Source organism: Fundulus heteroclitus, chromosome 22, assembly GCF_011125445.2.
Source record: "Fundulus heteroclitus isolate FHET01 chromosome 22, MU-UCD_Fhet_4.1, whole genome shotgun sequence".
In the NCBI taxonomy this organism is placed as follows: Eukaryota; Metazoa; Chordata; class Actinopteri; order Cyprinodontiformes; family Fundulidae; genus Fundulus; species Fundulus heteroclitus.
Genome location: NC_046382.1, coordinates 14,481,754 through 14,502,328, shown reverse-complemented (window position 1 = coordinate 14,502,328; position 20,575 = coordinate 14,481,754). Strand labels below are relative to the sequence as shown.

At 38.8% G+C, this 20,575-nt stretch overlaps 1 protein-coding gene across 2 annotated transcripts in view; it reads left to right on the top strand.

The window, feature by feature from the left end:
• The first annotated feature begins 2,917 nt into the window (after positions 1–2,917).
• klhdc3 (kelch domain containing 3) overlaps positions 2,918–20,575 on the top strand; it is a 43,363-nt gene continuing 25,705 nt past the window's right edge. The window contains exons 1-8 of one of the 2 annotated variants that reach the window (XM_036126135.1): positions 2,918–3,000; positions 4,587–4,829; positions 7,939–8,115; positions 8,320–8,435; positions 8,520–8,591; positions 10,542–10,755; positions 11,810–11,896; positions 14,290–14,398. In XM_036126135.1, the coding sequence (XP_035982028.1) occupies positions 4,676–4,829; positions 7,939–8,115; positions 8,320–8,435; positions 8,520–8,591; positions 10,542–10,755; positions 11,810–11,896; positions 14,290–14,398 (929 nt within the window). In that variant the 5' untranslated portion in view covers positions 2,918–3,000; positions 4,587–4,675. Of the gene's footprint in view, positions 3,001–3,128; positions 3,365–4,586; positions 4,830–7,938; positions 8,116–8,319; positions 8,436–8,519; positions 8,592–10,541; positions 10,756–11,809; positions 11,897–14,289; positions 14,399–20,575 lie in introns of those variants that run through there. The other variant, XM_036126136.1, reaches the window with a different exon arrangement.

Sequence of the window (20,575 nt, the reverse complement as noted above, 5' to 3'; positions counted from 1 at the left end):
AACTGTGGTCACCTGTTCACCAACCTACACATACCTGCCTCAGCCAACTAATCCTGACCAGAATGTCCCGTCTCATCTCGTCTAATGTGATGTGTCCTTCCTCTGCCTGTTCAATTAAATTCAATTAAATTCAATTTTATTTATGCAGCACCAATTCATGAAACATGTCATCTCAAGGCACTTTACAAAAGTCAAATTCAATCAGATTATAAATATTGGTGACAAACAATGCTATATAAGGAAACCCAGCAGATTGCATCAAGTCTTGACAAGCAGCATTCACTCCTGGAGAAGCGTAGAGCTACAGGGAGAGTCGTCTGCATTGTCCATGGCTTTGCAGCAATCCCTCATACTGAGCAAGCATGAAGCAACAGTGGAAAGAAAAACTCCCCATTAACGGGAAGAAAAACCTCCAGCAGAACCGGGCTCAGTATGAACGGTCATCTGCCTCGACCGTCTGGGGGTTAGAGAAGACAGAGCAGAGACACAACAAGAGAGACAAACAAGCACAGAAGCACACATTGATCCAGTAATCTACATTACATGGTAATAGCGGGTGATCTGTCTTCCCTAGATAGTGTCACAGTTAACAGATCGCCTGTTCTGGTCTGTCACTACCAGCATCTTCCTTGTTCATCCCTGCCTGCCTGCACCATCAGCCATTAAATCATCAGTGAAGTCTGGTCCTGCTTGCATGCCTCAACTGCCACTATTCATCCTCACGTTAAACCTTTTAAAAACGGAGCTCTGTGTCCGGCTGCTGAATGTCGGGTTCACCAGCATTAATCATTACATAAACCTAACATAATTATCATCGTTATCATTTTCATTATTTAGAGCTTTTGGGGAGATTCACAGCTTTTTTGCACTGCGACAAACTTACAAAATATATAGAAAAGAACCCCAATAAATGACAATTCATTTGTATTTTTAACTTTTTTTTTATTTTATTTTTTTTATATTCAATGGAAATGTATATACAATTCCTGTCCTACAGCATTTGCAGCAATCATTGCTATGATGAAGGTGCCTCCTATATTAAGCACTTCTGACAGGTGATTTGATCAGGCCCTGAATTGTACGCTTGATGTCCTTTCCTGATAATCTCGTTTAGTCATTAGTCTACAGCCAGGAACAGAAATATAACCTACACAGAATGAATAAAAAGACTGGAACCTTTTTAGAACATTTGGGTTATGTGTCACAGTCATGTGAAATTAAACACAGGTTTTCTTCTTTTTCTTATTGTGTAATCCCTTTCAACAGGAATGGAAAAAGACTGTTGATTCTGAAAGTGGACGTAGTATTTCTTGTTTATCAGGTTGGCCTTGTTACAAAACTTCTCTTATATAACAAGAAATTCCTTTATTTGGCCAAGCTTGCAAAACTCAACTGATAAGACCCAAACCATAGCTCACTGACTGTATGAAGATGTGAACTATTATTTTCGTTTCGTAGTCGATTATTATTTCTCTCATAAAATATTCATCAGATTTATTTGATTATGAATTATACATGGTATATGTATGACATAAACAAATCTAAATTGGTATTCGTTGGATTAACCCGTAGAAATGCGCCTATTTCTATTGCAGCAATTTTACTTAAACTAATAGGATTTGTATTTGTGCACAAATAACAATGCATTCCACTAAGAGGTGGTTCTTGCACATATTTATTATGTAATCAGCATACTTTTGTGCAAAAATTAAACGCAATGATCACAGGTGTTTGTCTTACAACGTATTAATGCTTTCAATTAATTTCCTGGATCATAAACAAAAGATCCTGAATTGTATGTGAGTTTGATTTTAATGCAGAGAAACAGAATATATTGCCTTACATAAAAGTAAATAAAAAGGTTGGCGTGCCACTGAGTGAAATAAATATTTGATCCCTTTAACACAACCAGATTCGTGGCTCCCAGATATGTGTTATGTGTTTGTGTTGTGCCACAAACCATTCAGGCTTTTGTCTACAGACACTCCTGACCCCAAATAACCAACCTTGCCACCTTCACAGACACACCACAGAGCTGTCAAAGGACATTAAGAACAGATTGTAGCTCTGCACAAGGCCTGAAGGGGCTCCAACAACATCAGCTAGAAGCTTGGTTAGAAGGTGACAGCTGTTGAAAAAACTATTGAGAAATCAAAAGATAAAATTAGCATCAGTCGCCCACAGTCTAGAACTCCAAACAAGATCTCGAGTCATTTTGTGAAAATCATCTTGGGAATGCTGAGAGCTCAGTCCACAGCAACAATTCACAAGATGGCATCATGATGAGAAGAACATCATGTGTAAACTACTGAAGCAACATATTTAATAGGTCAGAGTTTAAGTGTAAGGAGCAGTGGTCCTAAGTATACAAACCAAACTAGTCAAGTGGCCACCAGAAAGCCCTGATCTGTGTCCCATTGAAAATGCATGACAGCTTAAAAGGATGTGTGTGAGCAGGGCGCCATACAAATCTGACTCAGTTACACAAGTGAAATCATTTAGGATTACAAGAAACTACTGAAAAGAAAAATGCATTTAAAGTCTTAAGTTGGTGGAAATGCAAATCATCTTTCACCATTTTGGGTTTAAAATATTTTTGAATGATTCATATGCTTTCCTGGATTTGAAAATCTGTGATTTTGCTTCATTGTCTGCTGATTGATACTGATCGGTAGGTAGGCTGTGTGTGTGTTTGCTGCAGAAACATGACTTCACGCCGCTTAAAACTTTCCCAGGGCCCTACATAACGTCAGGAATTTGTAGAAAAACGTGCGGACGTGACAAACCTCCTAAAAAGTTGCCTCACTGTCTGACATAACAGCAGATAGTGGTTAGGAAATCCGAACACACGCTTTCCTCCTCGGCGTGACCACTTACCGAAGTCCGACAGGGGGCGCTAACGGCCGCTCCCACTCTCGTGACGTCACGGCGAGGGGCTCTTCTTACTGGATGGTTCTGCCTGTATAAACACCAGTTAACGACAGGCTCCTCAACCCGAAGGTAGATAAACTCCATGTCCCTTTTTGCCTTCTCTTAAATAAGCTATTTTGCAATCTTTTGCAAGGGGAAAGAAATAAACGCAGTCGCGTTTGTCGTTGCTGTTTTTTTTCTTCTTCTTCTTCTTTTTTGTGTGCACTGGTGGTAGCCAGGCAAGCTAACAGCTGAGCCAGGGCAGTTAGCTTCTGTTGATTAGCTTTAGCTTAGCTTCTCCTTAGCTGGGCATCAAAGTGCTGGTTTCTGGGGCGACCGAGAGGCTACGCGGTGGACGTTGCGAACGCGGTCATAGTGGGGAAAAAAAAGCGAGTGACCTTGACGTTTCGCCTGATGTTATCTCACCGGCCGGTCTTATCCTTTGACTGATAACGTAAGCCAGCCATAGTAGCTGCTGTGTGAATCGTTATCTCGGCTTTATCTGACAGACCTCCATGTAGCAGGATCTAGGTTAATCGTTGGAAGTGTTACTTGGCACACCTGGACAGACCTGGTCCATCTACAGAGCGGCATGACTTACATTTGTACACATTCAGGGTGGCTGGGTGGCTGTGGGCATTGTGGCATTGTTGTAGTATTTTCATGATCAGGATGTTTAAAAGGTGCCATTGTTAAGATTCATGTTAGGTACCCATCAGGTAATCCACATGCAATATAATCCAGATGTTTTGTCTCTTTTGTTACATGCTCGGGTCACTGTACAGGAACAGGTCGCTGTGGGCTTTACATAACCTGTGGCTTTGACTCATGTTGTGTCTGGAACATACGTGGCAGCCTGGTGGCTACAGATTGTTGCAAAACGGGGATAAATTGATTAAACAAAGCCATGTTTCAGACTGACACCGACTTCCCCTGTACCCCGGGGGATCGCTTCAACGTTTGCTCCTCCAGAAGTATGCGGGATCAAAATAGACCATCTATGTTTAATAGTCATCCGGGGCTTTTATTTATAAACGCAGACAAAAGGTTGAAGGTCAGAGAGTAACTAGGCCATAGAGACATAATAAACAACCAGGAAGTGCAGCGTTCATCATTAAGGTCGCTTGTATTTTCAGATGATACAGTTTGTTCTTATTTTTTTTTACTGACATTTTTTGTTCCTCAAAAACAAACATTTGCGTTTGAAAACATTGCAGGTTGCTGTTTCTATTAGTTGCTCATCAATAAACTGTAAAGTTTTCATTTAGTTTATTGCCGCTTTAAAGTGCTTGATCAAAAATGCACGCTATGAATTATTTGAGGGGCAACTCAAATAATTCATAGCAGCTGTGCATTTCCTTTTTAATGCGCAGCTGCTAATGATAAGATGCTCCGCTTAAAGATTGTGTTTATGTCTTTACAATATACTGGAAAGCCCGTTTGGGAACACTGGGAGGTCTCTGAGAGAGGGGGGGGGGAGTGAACAGAAAGAATGAGGACTGGTAGGTGTAGGTCTAATCGCCTCTTAAAATACTCTCCCAGCTTAGATACAAGAGCCTGGGAGGCCGTCAGTGACTTCAGAGCTCAGTTATCCGAGAGAGCAGTTTCACTTTGGGGCTTTCCTTTGTCGTGTCTTACAGAGGGCCGCTGTAACGCTCGCTGTTTTTGCTCCGCAGGAATCGGTGGTATGGACTTGTCGGGGTCCAAGCCGGTAACAAGGTGATGGTCTAAAGACTCGCGGTCATAAGGGGTGCTTGCGCCTGGAATGTTGCGCTGGTCGGTGCACCTAGAAGGAGGGCCACGGAGAGTCAACCATGCTGCTGTGGCGGTGGGGCACAAGGTTTACTCCTTTGGAGGCTACTGCTCCGGGGAGGACTACGAGACGCTGCGGCAGATCGACGTGCACGTCTTCAACTCGGGTAGGTGGAGAAAAGGACCTTTGTTTATCTGAATAATGTTCTTAGATACATGATACCATGGCTTTTTATTTCAATTTTGTCTGAAATTGAAATGTTTAGAACCATATATAGTTGTTTCTAAATAGTTTTGACAGCTTCTGTGACTCTTATGGGCTTAGATAGATAGATAGATAGATAGATAGATAGATAGATAGATATGTTTATTGTCATTTTGTATGCACAAAGTGTACAGAACGAAATTTCGTTTGCATACAGCTTGAAAAAAGTCACTCTAAAAATCACAGTAGATTGCACTATTTTTCAGGATAAAGATGCAGCAGCGATTTATGTAAATAGTTGAAATGAAAAACCAATGTAACAATGTAAACAATGCATGGGGAAAAAGACAGTGTGCTATTCACGTATCCAGATGATACTTGTTACTTATTCAGCTTACTTATTCTTTTTTTAATTTAATTTTTTTTTTTTTTTTTTTTTTTTTTTATAAATTAGAGGAAACAAGTAGTTTTAATATCCCATGCACTCTGTCTGTTCAATAAAATACTAATTACTTTTAGGTAGTGGTTCAGACATTTAAAAATCGGACACCTCTGAAGGTTGTGAAACACTAAGTGGAGATCATTAGAAGATGATAAACTGTGGCTGTAAAATAGTAAAAGGATCTTTGAGGCTGATAGTGATGACATTTGCCTTTGGAAATGTTTGGGAAGTTAAGCCTGCGTTAGTTGGACTCAAAGACCAAAGCCCCTTTGGGCGATAACACTACACCCTAGAGATCAGATAATTTAACAACTTCCTTAACAGCTACTCCTCTTCCTCCTCGAGCAGCTCTACCACCGCCGCCGCTTCAACATTTGAAATTTCCTCCATTTTTCTCAACCTCATTGTCTTTCGCTTCTTGTTTCACACTGGATGGGGTGGAATCCTGTGAATCCAGACTTTACACGCTGCAGCGCTGCAGCTTAATGGGACACGAGCATAGCTTACCCTTATTTACGAAAATTACTTTTCCTTTCATTTTGGTTTAAAATACAGACGTGGGCGTTAGGACGTCCGTTATTGATGTCATTTTCGGGGTCGGTAAATTCTTGGTTTATTGCCCAGACCCACAATGAAGTCAGTGCAATCATAAACAGATACACATTCTGTTACATACCTAAGCTGTTATACAATGCATTGAAATCAAGTTCATTATGTCACCTGGTTAAAAGTTGACTTCAAAAGCCCAGCCGTTTGCATCGAGTCATTCTCTTTGCAGCAATCCCTCTTTCTGAGCAAGCACGTGGCAACAGTGGAAAGGAACAACCCCGTTTAGACAGGAAGAAACCCCCCATTAGAATCTGGCTCACTATGGCCAATGGTAATCTGCTCCAACTAAACAGGGCTCTAGGTGTGGTTAATGCTTATTTTTACAGAATATTGTTTTTGTTTTGCTTATTATAGAATAACCAGCAGCTGTTGTGGCAGCCGGTCTGCAGTCAGTTGCTTCACAAACATGGTGCTCGCAGAGTGTGCTTCATGACCAAAACTTGCTTCCCATTTAAGTGAGGGGAAAAGTGTGTGTGTGCAAAAGGACTTACAGCAGAAAAAAAAATAAAAATCCAGTCACTCCGCCACTTTTTCTGATCTCGTATTACAGGTTTTGAGTCATAGGAAAGGCATGAAGGAAATGTCTTTCCCTTATGAAGCCATAACTCTTTAAAGTGTTCCTCGATACTTGGAGCTGGCCTTTGCCTGTGTGGTGTTTTTTCATGTTCTACCCGCAGCGTGATGTTTATAAAGTATTTTTTTTTTAGCATTAATGAGCCCCGCCACTTTCACTGCAGCTAGCAGTTCAGCCCAAAGGTTTCCGCTGTGGTCGGCGTAATCGTTTTTCTTCAGTTACTAACTCACAGCTGTCATCTTTAAACATTTAACGCCGGCTCGTATAAAGCCGGTTCCGTCGCTTCCTCCTGACCCATATGCTGTTGGGTTTTCCTCTGTGAGGTCAGCCAGCTGCCTTTTTGGCGCTTTACAGTTGCTCAAGGAGCTCGATCTCACCTGCTGTTGCTGCATCCTAAAAAGCTCATGTAGATCCAGCTCTGCAGCTGATGGCAAACAGTGTGCCATAAATAGTGTGTATCGCCACATTGCTTTGTCCTCCTCCTCTTTACCGCAGTTTGTTTCTATTTTCACTGTCTAAATCACCTTGATTTGTTTTTTTTTCTTAAATATTATATCCCTTTTTTATTCTGTTTAATGTTTTCATGTGTTTTTTATGATCAAGGCCTGCCCCAATCCTCGTCACATTTTGACCATTTAGTCCACGTTTACCCAGCGTATACTAAATGGTAAAAATCAAATTCCTGTTCCTCTAATTTTAAGTAGGGCTGAACGATTTTGGAAAATAATGTAATTGTGATTTTTTTTTTTTTTTCTTAATATTGCAATTTAATGTGGGTTTTTTTTTTTTTTTTTTTTTTTTTTTTTTTTCCCCAGTTTAATTTATCATGTGTTTTAAAATATATACAAACAACAAATCAATTAGTTTCCTCGCCATGTGGATTAGTTGCTAAAAGACCCACAGCGTCTAAACTCGGAGCAGTAATGATTGCGTTCTGCCTACGAAATATTTCAGCCAAAATTTCAATTTTGACATTTATCCGCATTAACCACAAGCAACAAAAATGGATAAAGATGTTTGTAACTTTTAATGTTTCTATTGATCAGAATATTATTCAAGAGAACAGCTTTTGATTTAATTGGACATCAATCCTTGTTGAAGATAAAGTGCAAAGTCCAACCAATAAGCAAGTCTATGTATTAAACTGATTGACCTGTACTTAATGCTCTGTATGATTATATAAACTCCAAAACAAGTAATAAAGTTAGATTATCTCACTGATGCAACTCTCTTCCCTTCCATGTGGAGGCAAACCCACTTTAAACATTTTACCAACACCTAATGAATGTGTCTAATTCCCTAATTGTTACATAGCCAAAAATTGCAGACATCTGCGATTTGGAAATTGCGTTTTTTAAAAAATCACGATTATATTGAAAATGCGATTAATTGTTCAGCCCTAAATTTAAGCGGCGATTGTTGACAGTTTATTTTTTTTTGTTGCAGTGTCTCTACGCTGGATGAAGTTGCCTCCAGTGAGGACGGGTGGACACGAACGTGCCCGCGAAGTACCGTACATGCGCTACGGCCACACAGCCGTGCTGCTGGATGATACAATCTACCTCTGGGGCGGGCGCAACGACACGGAGGGGGCCTGCAATGTGCTGTACGCCTTCGATGTTAGTAAGTAGACCCCCTCGTCTCAGCCGCGCCGTCGAGTCAACGTCTCAGGCTGCGTTTCCTCACAGGTGCGCGCGTTTGATGTCAAGGGTTCTCTAAGCGGAAGGGAGGCAAAACCGTTTGTTGAGTTGGGAAGCCGTAGCACCTGCATATATGTGTGTGGTGGTTTTAAATGTCAGCGTTTTCTAAGCGTTTTGTGCTTCTTAGATACCCACAGGTGGTTCACACCCAAGATTTCAGGGACCGTTCCTGGGGCGAGGGACGGCCACTCAGCCTGCGTGCTAGGAAAGACCATGTACATATTTGGAGGATATGAGCAGCTGGTGAGTCTGTGTAAATCTTTACTCTTAGCCTCCCTTTGAGACAAAGGTTGACATTTTAAAGTGATTCTTGTCTTGGTGTTTTAGGCTGACTGCTTCTCTAATGACATCCACCGGCTGGATACCACCACCATGGTCTGGTCATTGATTAACGCCAGAGTGAGTCTAAATCAGCAGCTAGTCCTTAATTTTTAGATTATCCTCAGTTATTTGCTTTAAGATATAGATAGAAAATTCTGGCTACTGTCAGTATTTCAAAATCTATTTTTGTACCACACTATAACTAACTGTTTTCATCTTGGTTTCTAGTTGAGAAAATATTGATACCAAGACAAGGGAATGTTAAACTTATTTGTGTGACGGATGCTTTTCTCCTAAGGCTCATTTTCTGCTTCTTTGTTTTCTGAGCCAAAATAATATGAATTCTCGAAAGGCTTTTATTGTGGGCCTCTCCTTGCATAACCACTGGAGAGAGTAAACATCTGCACATTCTGGAAATGCAGGCATGTGAAAGGCTTTAGCGTGGCTCCAGGCCAGCTAAATGCGCGGGGAGAGGAGACTTTCTTTGTTTTGCAAAGCGCTATTCATTAGAAACAGAGCCCGTTCTGCTTTTGCATGTTTGTTCTTTCGCAACAACAGGGAGCTGGATTATACTAATAAACTCTGTCCCCATTGCCACATAGTCACGTCTGAAAAGAGGTTTAGATTTTGGTTTTCTTTTTGCAAGTGGTAATTGCTTCCACTAGCTGGTGCTGTTGGCCTTTTAGTCAGCGTGAGAAAAGGCTTGTGTCCTTTATATGAACTCAAGTGGAGTGTTTTATTTACTGAAGTGCAGCAAATTGTAGATTTTATATATATATATACATAGTAAGTAACCTGTCTTTTGTATTTGGAGACCAAATTTGGGAAGTATTGCATGCCCTGTAAATAAAATGTACGTGAAAAGGCCGTTTCCAGTTAAAGACCGTGAAGGTACAGGATCTAAATCAGTTGTCTGAATGTTATAACAGTGCTGAATGTCTCTCTCTCCCTCAAAATGGAATAAAACGCAGTAGAAAAGCTTAAACGGCACCACAGGTGTAGGCTGCAGGCGGATCAGATCTGTGATAAATCTCCAGCGGATCAGAATGCAGCGGTGTGCAAACAGATACAAGTGTCTGCTAACTGTAGTCTGTTAAAGGGCATGGTAAGCATATAACCGACACGGGGGGGTAAAAAAACTTTAGCCGGGTTCAAACTCTGGATCACTGTAACCAAAGGTGGCGATCTAGACCTCTAAGCCACAGAGGAACGGCTACAAAAATAGCACCAGGGGTATGTCGATCGCTTACCCAACCAGTGACGTGGAGTTAGAGGGTCTGGGTTGGACGTTTTTTCGAATTTGCTCCCCCGTTTATTTAGATTAACGGGCACCATTGACAGATGTTCTTTCTCTGAAATGCTCTTATTTTCATGTCAGGTGTAGCGAGACACACAGCAGTGGTTTGGCCTTGGAGCTCTCCCATAGATACCATTTTCTGCCCATTTTTTTTTTCTTCTTCTTGTCTCCTGAACAGTGACGCTAACTGAGGCTACAGAGGCCTGTTGGTCTTTAAATGTCCGGGTTCTTTTTGGCCTCCTGTGTGAGCCATTTTGGCATTGTTGAAGTAATTTCAGTTGGCCGGCCACTCATGGGAATGTTTAACCTCTCTTCCGTGTTTTAGCTTGGTTAGATGACATTAAGGGTATATATTCAGTGTATAGGTGTGATAGTGGTCATTAAAATTGAACTAGACTGAATTGGACTGTCCAAAAAAGCTGCTTCCTGTGGAGAGAAATACTTTTTATGGTTAAGTAAATACAAACCCTTTGGCTTTCTCCTTGCATTATGAGCAGCGTGAGGGAAAAAAAAACAACTTAGTTTTATTTAAAATTTCACAAAATCCAAAATAAAAAGATATATAAAATTGTCTACTAACAATATTGAGATTGACAGAATATGATATTCAGCACCATCAGCATTAGTTACAGCAGCTTTAGTTTAATATATTATGTATAAGTTGACTGCTTTGCCCTTTACACAGTTTTGTACCAGCAACTTCATCAGCCATGTTTGTGTCCTTTTTAAAGGGAAGTCCGGCACGATGGAGAGACTTCCACTCTGCCACCATCATAGGGACAAAAATGTTTGTGTTTGGAGGGAGGGCCGACCGCTTTGGGCCCTTCCACTCCAACAACGAGATCTACTGCAACAAGATCAGAGTGTTCGACACCGAGACCAACTGCTGGCTGAGCACCCCCTCAACGCAGCTATCGCCAGAGGGACGCAGGAGCCATTCAGCCTGTAAGACACAAACACACACAAATATTGGGTTTCTTTGAGGCATCTGGTCTTGTGCTTTAGCTGTCTAGTATTTAAAAAAAAAAAAAATGTTGTGCATTAATGTCGCCATAATTCTGGGTGTTTATTGCTGTTTTTATATAATTTATATTTATAATATATATAAATATTTATAAAAAAAATTATTTATATATATATATATATATATATATATATATATATATATATATATATATATATATATATATATATATATATATATATATATATATATATATATATAAATAAAAATAAAGATACAGCAAGGTTGTTGTTTTTTTTGTCCAGAGTGAAATGGTATTCAATAGACTAATGGGTTTTAAAATCTGAATTTGGGTGTGCAAATTAAAAAATTTTGTGACAATAAGGAAAAGGTTATTTCTGGCCTAAACCCAACACATCCATTCAACCCAAGTTTTCTGGTATTTTATTTTATTTTTCCTATTTGTTGTTTGCTTCAGAAAATAAATCATCTTCAAAGTTATAGGCATGTTCTGTAGTGGAAATGTTGCAAACTCTCAAACAATCCATTTTAATTCCTGCTTTTAAAACTGGTTTTGGAAAAAGCAGGCAACTACTGTGTGCTTTAAGACAAACTTTGACCTAAACTTGTTCTTAAAAGTCCAGCCAGTGCCAGGAAATCGACAAATTTAAATGAACTTTACCAACTTTGATAAGAAGAGGGGTCAAAAACTCTGCTACAAAAAGCTTGTAGTCAAAGTGTAACTTTCTAAAAGGCCGATGGGAGTATGTGTGTATTTGGGCCAGTATGTAACTTTAATGCCTGTGTGGATTAGAGAAAGTCCACAATAAGTTAAAAGCTTGTGCACACATTTATTTATCTGGAAATCTATCAAAATTGTTGTTTTTTTTTTTTTTTTTGGAAAATCATTTCACTCTAGTTACAAAAAAACACTCAAATATGACATCCATGTTCAAGACAATGTTTTGATTCTGACCATTTCTTTTCACTGTTTTTCTCAATGATGAGCCATAAAGCTGTTGATTTGTGTTTTAGTTTGCTACAATGGGGAGCTCTACATATTTGGAGGCTACAACGCCCGCCTGGACCGACACTTCAACGACCTCTGGAAATTCAACCCAGGTAGTTTGTTTCCTACTTTATTCTGTCTGGGCCAAAGTGTCATGTTGTCGTTTGCCGATGTTTCATCCTTCCAGGAAGCCTTTTGTCCTTCATGCGTTATCGCTGTTTGACGTCTGTAGCGCTAATGCAGCTACTGCAGTGCTTTATTTGCACCGACCCACTTTTCTGCTTTTATCCGCTGACAATTCTCCCTTCCTTACGAACATCATCGGCGGTTTCGCAGTGTTGTCTGGCTGCTCCCTTTTTTTTTATTGTGCCTAGTGATACCCAGATGCTATATCTGTTGGGCTAGAAGCGCTCAGATGAAAACCTGACAACACTTCAGTCTCTGGAGCACTGAAAAAATGACAGCTGTGAAGTCTCTTTAATTGCTTTTCCCTAGGGGAATAAAATGTGCTCTTGTTGCAACTAAATCGTTGCTCCTCTAGCTGAAGCGACACACCTGTGGTATTCTGATTCTGCCTATTCTCTTTCTACGTCATGTAAAAATGGTGGGCATGGTGTGTTTAGGGTGATATGCAATGCTAGTATCTTGCCACAAATACCTGCTTGTACTGTACTATTGCACTTTATTTAGCTCTTATCCAACCTGAGCACCTTTGCTTCTTTCTGTTGCTCGGCATAACGTATTGCAAACTGTGAACTGGACTTTTTGTGGCTTTTTTTACACTGTGACTTCCTTCTTGCAACCAGATTTTTTTCTTCTTATTCCAGGTAAATAGGTGTTGCGATATTCAAATATTCTGTCACATTGATTTTCAGGTTTTCTATATCTGTAAGCCATGATTATCAAAAGAGTAAGACAAATTCTTGAAAAGCTTTACTCTGCGCGTAAGGAATCTATTTTAGTTTCACTTTCTAAAATGACAAATACCAAACTTTTTTATGAAATTCAAATTTATATATAATTTAATTTGTACATAAAATCTGTATACAAAAATTCTGAAACATTTTTGCGATATTTTGTTTTTGTTTTATTTTTTTTATTTATTTTTTCATTCCTTTTTCCATTGTAATGTAGTCATACTAAGTATGGCTGTCACAATCCATAAATACAATGACAACATTCCACGCAAAAAAGAATAGGAGTAGGAAGAACAATTTTTATTAACTCCTACCCCTTTCATATTTCAAAAGCAAAAACGTAAATCAAATCAGTGTTGCTTATAAGCTTGAGAACTAAAAAGAAAACAAAAAATATATATTTCGCATTTGTTTGAGTGCGGTCCTTGCCACAGGATATTTTAAGTATTTTTTTTTCCTGCTTGTTTCACTGTTTACAGTAAAAAAAAAAAGGGTTAGCAGACCAGGTGACAATAGGCCATATTTTGCTCTATGCAAAACTAATAATGTTTTTAATACAATTAGATCCTTCAATTTTGGTAGTCCTGATTTAATAATAGTCCCGTGGTGTGCTCTTTTGGAGCAGACTTGTTAATTATTCTTATAGCCATCTTGTGTACAATAAATAAATACATTAAATTAGTAGCATATGTGTTGGCCCACACCTTTTCAAAACCATGTATCGTTATTTATTTGAAGTGGCTTGAACTGAATGAACTGGACTTCTACTAGAAACAAATTTATCCAAACCATTTGCCATCCACTAGATGGCAGCACCTTAATTACGGTCAGAATGCTCCTAGCTTGAATGGCTGGTTGCTACAGAGATGTAGTAATAATTGAAGATGAATCTGTGGGGCTGTGCTTAATCCTTATATGGACCAAAAGAGGAAGCCTCGGCGTCATCACTCAGCCTGTGATTCAGAGCAGTGGAAAGGAGCTGTGAAGGCCTGAAATGTGAAGGTTGACACTTATAGGTGATGGACATTCAGTCTGTTTTTTCCATCTAGCTAAATTATTGGACTTTAGTTTGTTTCTGTTACTTAAAACAGGACATCTGGCTTAAACATATACAAAAACAGACGTTTGGAGGGAAAAGTAGCTCTCAAGACAGAAGCTGCACTATTATTTACATGAATGAGCCGACACTTCACGCAGCACATTCTACATGAAATTCACATCAAGATTTGATCTTCTTTTCTCTCTTTAATTGCTTTTTTATTGCGTTTTTTTTTTTTAGCCTGCTTTTTAATAAGGGAAGCTGATTAACTCCAGGAACAATAAAGAAAACACTATTAGATTATGTAACCTGAAGTGATTGCGAGTTAGAATAGTTTCCATGATGTAGCGCCAACAAAGCATCATTTAATGTGTCCATGGTTACTTAATTTAGCTAATTAAAGATGATGTCGTTTTTAAAAATCCTAGAGATCTCTGAAAAAAATATGTTTAAACTAAATGAGCCAGACTTTAAAACAAAAAAAAAAAAGAATCTTTTCTATCATTTGTATCTCACGTGAACTTTTTCTCCTTGAATTTCCACGCAACAGAAGCATTCTCGTGGAAGAAGGTAGAGCCAAAGGGGAAAGGCCCGTGTCCTCGGAGGCGGCAGTGCTGTTGTATGGTTGGAGATCGAATCGTCCTCTTTGGAGGAACCAGGTAAGGAAAGAAAAGAAAAGATCACTCCCTGTGTTACCTGTTGTTCTACACTTCACATATGTGCCATTAATATCTTAAATAAGTGATAATACTTTAGGTTTATTTTCTATTTTAAAGCATTTTTTTTTTCAACGTTTGTGTGCCAGATTATATATGTTAAATGCAAAACTAAAATAAACTGAAAAGCTAGAGCACAGGAAGGAGAAGAAAGATTCAGGATTTCTTCACACCATGAAGTAATAGTTTATATTTGTGTTTGCTCTTTTAAATAAGATCTTATTTCTTCTCATTTTCAGTAAAAAACTTTGCATTTACGTCAGTTTATTGGTACATCACAAATTCGCAGCAAATGTTCTTTGTTTGGCTCTTTAAAGATAACAATTACCATTTAAAAACATAAGCAAATCAATCCAGTCATGTCACGTAAATTAATTCAAATTGATTTCCATACATTTAAATTTGATGTTGGTTATGCTACCCAGCAGTCAAATTCAGTTTATAATTTCAACTCCTAAAACATTGTTTGTTCATCTGATTCTTATTTTTCTTGCATCCTGTATGTAGTAAGATATATATATATATATATATATATCATCATTATTTATGTATTTAAGCTCTTAAAAGATGCACAAACATGTGCATTGATATGTGTATTCACTTTTTAATCTAAAGGCAATTTCCAAAATAATAAAAATGCTGATGCACTGTAAAAGTGTTACCTGCACCTTATCTTCAGAAGTCTTAAGTCATCCCTATTTTTACATATTTTGATTTAAGGAAACCGGACTTTATTGTTATTCTGAGTGTGTTTCTGGGTTCTCTGAAGACCCTCCAAAGTTTGACATTGACAGATTTTTCCTCTCATCTTAAGTCATTTGTTTAAATTTTATCTAGCTGTACCCCGGCAAGTCATCTTTTTAGGTTTTTATTTTATGTCTTTTCTCCAAGCATTGCTTTTCATATACCGTTGGTTTTTTGTTTTTTTTTTACTCATAAAAAGAGACTTGGGGTATTTTCAGACCTGATTTGTACAGTTTGTTTAAAAGAAGCTGGGCTTCTTGGTTTACTTCTCAGATAATTTAGTATAAATTAGTACTGCTAAACAAATTAATACGATTGAATTCTCTGTTTTCTGTTAGCTCAGACCAAAGCATCTGCTTCATGTATTTACATTTGGTTCCCCGGCCCCAGACACATCCCACTGAGTATTCTCGCGTGGTTCGTAGTGACATGTTTTAGTTCTGTTGGAGTTTTTTATGCGTAAAAATAAACCGAACCATGGGGGAAAAGTCCCAAGTTAACAAACTCATCAACTGATTCGGACCAAAGTAAAATGAACTATAGGTTGAAAAACACATTTTCACACTTTTATATTGCTGTTGCGTATTAGACATTCAGCATGTAAGTTAATTATTGTCGCAGTTACTGTCAAAATTACTATAGAAATAACATTTAAGTACTTAATTTTTTTTAATAAAGGACTTAAAACAATGACAGCTGTAACAGTGCTGTACACTAGGGCTGAACAATGAATCACATTTTCAATATAATCGTGATTTAAAAAAAAACGCAATTTCCAAATCGCAGAGGTCTGCAATTTTTGGCTATGTAACAATTAGGGAATTAGACACGTCCATTAGGTGTAGGTAAAATGTTTAAAGTGGGTTTGCCTCCACATGTAAGGGAAGACAGTTGCAGCAGTGAGATAATCTAACTTTACTTGTTTTAGAGTTTATATAATCATACATAGCATTAAGTACAGGTCAATCAGTTTAATATATAGACTTGCTTGTTGGTTGCACTTTATGTTCAACAAGGATTGATGTCCAAATCAACTAAAAGCTGTTCTCTTGAATAATATTGTGATTAATAGAAACATTAAAAGTTCTTGTTTTAAATAGTCCTTCTTTACAAACATATTTGTTTAGAGAACATTTTTGTTGCTTGTGGTTAATGCAGAGAAAAGTCAAAATTGCAATTTTGGTTGAAATATATTGTAGGCAGAACACAATCATTTCTGCTCCAAGTTTAGATGCTGTGGGCCTTTTAGCAACTAATCCACACGGCGAGGAAACAAATTGATTTGCTGTTTGTATATGTTTGAAAAGACATGATAAATTAAACTGGAAAAAATCGCATTAAATCGCAACATTAAGAAAGAAAATCGCAATTAGATTATTTTGCAAAATCGTTCAGCCCTACTGTACACGTAAAAAAACAAGAGCTAAACTTTAGTGTATTTACATGTTACATTTTTAGGTAACTAAATGCATAAATACATAGAATCCTAAACTAGAAAATCATCCGCCCTTCTGACTTTTTCACTAACAGAGCAAACTGTGTGGCATGTATGTCTTTAGCAGCTGATTAAGAAGAACTGGCTTTCTGTTAAAGCAGCAAAGTGGAGGGTCTGCCGCCTGTAGACAGCAGGCTGATTATTCCCCTTGTTGCTTGTAAGACAGCAGTGATAGCCAGTGGTTTGAAGCTGGTTAGGTGCCGCTGGGCTGGTGACGGACTTGTGATAGGCCAGTAGCCAGCAGATTAATGAGGCAGCTTACGGCGTTGTCATGGTCTAAAGTTGTCTGAGTCCTGGGCTAGTGTTATCAACGAGACTGCCGTTATCAGGCAGACCCCACAGGGACAACCTGACAATCGTTCAGAGAGCCGTGGATAAGGTCTTCTCAGCTCCACTCTGTCTACAGGCTCTGAAGCCCTAAAGGAATCTGAAACATGGCTCAAAAAGCTGCCTCTCTCTAAAAAAAAAAAAACACAAAAACTGCCTTGCAGAAATATTTGTTCCCCTTTTCTCATGTCACAACCACAAGCTTCAGCATCTTTATTCAGATTTTATGTGAGAGACCAACACAAAGTAGTGCACAGCTTTTAATTTTACAATTAAGAATCTGAAAAGCATGGCGTTCATTTCAGTTCAGCAGCCAAGAGGTCCGGTGTCTCTGGATGAGCTGCATCGATATAAAGCTCAGGTGGTTCTGAGTCTGTCGAAAGGCCAGGTATTACAAGTGCACTGCATATATCTGTCCATTATGAACTGCAAAAACAGATCTAAAAATAAGTAAAATGTTCTTAAAATTTGTATTTTTGTCCTAGATTTGAGCAGGTAAATAATCTTATCTGCCAATAGAATGAGTATTTTGATCCTTAAAATAAGATAATTAGATATACTGCACTTGAAATAAGATGATGGAGATGAGTTGTTCCTATTTTAAGTGCAAGAAGTCTTATTCCATTGGCAGATCATCTTATTTACCTGCTCAAATCAAGGACAGATACTCTTTTTAAGAAAATATCACATATTTTTAGTTCTGTTTTTGCAGTGTGGAAGAAATCCATGGGGAGTAGTTTGCTGTAAGCCGTGTATGGGACGCAGCATGCACGAAATTGATGGTGCTCTGCAGCTCTGGCCTCTATGCAAAACACTGTGGCTTTAAACAAACCCTGCACATCACCCTGAACACACCATCCTCACCATGAAACATGTGTGTTGGCAGCTTCATGTTATGTGGATGACTTTAAACATCCATAAATGTAAAACCAGAGCTCTGTTGGATTAGTTTATTACAGAGGTGAGACGTTCTGGTCCTTGTTCCCATAGTTTAGATGTTTGAACGTATCCGAATCACTGAATGGTTCAGCAGCATGCTCCTGCAGAATTGTTGACAGGGTGAGGAGATAAGACGGCTGTTTTACACAGGCGCGTTGGAGCCGGTACATGCCTAAAACACGCAGGACCGTGGCTGTCGGGTATTTGAGTTTCCGACCCCTGGTTTGGGTCAAAGAATATTCACGTGTTGAATTGGCCCATTTAAAGGTCAGACTGAAATCCAATTAAATCCTTTAGAAAGACTTGAAAATTGCTCTTTACAGACTCTCTGTCAATCAGATCTGACTGAGCTTGAGCTCCTTTGCAAAGAAGACTCATCAGAGGTTTCCCTCTATGCCTCTGCAGAGCAGGTAAAGACATACCCTAAAAGATTTGCAGCTGTAATACCATTAACCTAATAGTCAAGGTTTTGGATTGTGGGAGGAAGCTGGAGTACCCAGAGAGAACCCACATATACACAGGGACAACATGCTAGCTCCCTGCAGAAAGAGCCAAGGCCAGGCTTCAAACCCAGTAAACCCCAAGTTGTTTTCATCTTGCTACTTTTGATATTTGTATTATACTAAAATTTCAAACAATACAAAATAAAAACATGTATTGCTTTCCTTGAACTTGATAATTCTGCACTATTTTGTAATGGTTTGTCACATAAAATATAACTAAAATCAGTTGAAGAGTGTGGTTTTAATGATAATAAATGTGTAAAGTTGATGTTAATACTTTAGCAAGGCACTCCAATGTGCCTTATTATTTAGAAGCCTCCTTTTGTGGCTTAGGAAATGTTAACAACAAATTCTTACCAAAATAATAAAAGCAGACTAGAAAATAGTAAAAACCAACACATTTGAAGCATCCTCTATTGTTTTAGTTCTCCTCTGGGATAAGTCTGAGTTTCAAGGAGTCATGATTTCCTGTTGAGGGCAGATAGAGAGGAGTCTGGAAAGGGGAGTTTTCTCTGAGCTGATGAAGTGTGCAGAGGAAGAAATCAAACATCCGAGTATCTCCAACATCCTGTTTGATATCCCAAGCAGTGGAAGACCCTGGGCTAACATATGTAAACCTTCACCCTTTGGATTCTTATGAAAAAAAAGATCTTTTGTTTCGTCTGCAGTTTTTCTAATATGCAGGATTTTTGTTGCCACGCAGATGTTCTGCGGTTTTTAATGCAAGCAAGATGTGGTTTTCTGTTACTGTACAAATGAGTGCATTATCCTCGCAGCCCCTAAGAAAGCTGACCACACAGGTTATTTTACCTAGATTTGCACATTTGTTTGTGTAGGCACACTTAAGCCTCTTACACACAGGAACTCCCATAAGCACATGCACAGACTAGACACACAAACAAAGCCCAAACGGCTTCTTAACAAACTCATTTGCTTGCTTTGCTTAGAAAGTTGTTCTATTATGCTTCATTAGGTTTTTAATTCCTGGGATGATTTGCATCAATAAAGAAATCGGCAGGTGGTTTTTCACCGCAGACCACTTACTTAGAGAAAATATTGGCTTTTTAATTACCCATTGGCGGCCTATTTTGTTTGTTTTTGCACCAGAGCAGTTAAACGGGGTAAAAAGTTATTGGTGTTTGACTCGGCACTCCTGACAAATGCTTGCACGGGCTGCCATGAATTATCTTCTGGACACTTTGCTTGTGTTTTTTTTCTGGGCCTCCTCATTTTGGTACGTTGTCTGAGGAAATTGTGTTGAAATTTATTGTCTCCATGTTGTTTTCCTGCTCGGTTGTCCTTTCAGACTGATCCAGAACAGAGCCCCTTTCTGTTGATATTTGTTCCCACTTTATGATATTTGTTTTACTTGCAGGAATTTGGTCGGAAGTAATTTATTACTTTAGTTTGGGACAATAAAACTAATAAATACAACAATGCCCTTCTCTTTCAGGGTGTTTTTTAAAGTGCTTTATTTATTCATTGAAAATTAAAAAAACACATATGGCAATGCTAGAAAATCATGGAAGAATTGTACCTGTATTTATTTTGTATGCGTAGACGTTAAGTCTGTTTTTTTTTTTTTTATTATTATTGCCCAAGGTGTTGTGAGACAATCCTCACTTCTTCCTGAGTAACTGAGCAGACATTGTTTGTGTGTCAGTGACAGGCTGGGCATTAGCAGCAGTGCTTTGAGTGCCACTTTCGTCAGTCTAAACAGGCTTGCTGAGCTACAGAAAGGCGCAAAGGTTTGCCCCATCTCTGATTTATGACCTTAGGGAGCGCTCTTCTCACCGGGTGCAATTTGATATGCCCCCAGTGCCTCTGTTTCACTCATTTACTGGGACCTGCTCACTGCCCCACGAAGGACGACCCCATGCATGACCAACTCCACCTGCACTGACCTTCAACTAAGCACACTCACACACACACACACCATGCACATCTAAAACCTGCAAGCTTGTGTTGCATTTTTCACCTTTAGAAAGATCTGAGCAGCACATGAAAGCCGTGCCACACAGATTAAGGATCTCCTGCTGCAACTACGGTGTCATTGGGCTGGGGTTCACCACGTTACGTTTAATTGCTTACGACGATGCCATGATTTTTGGG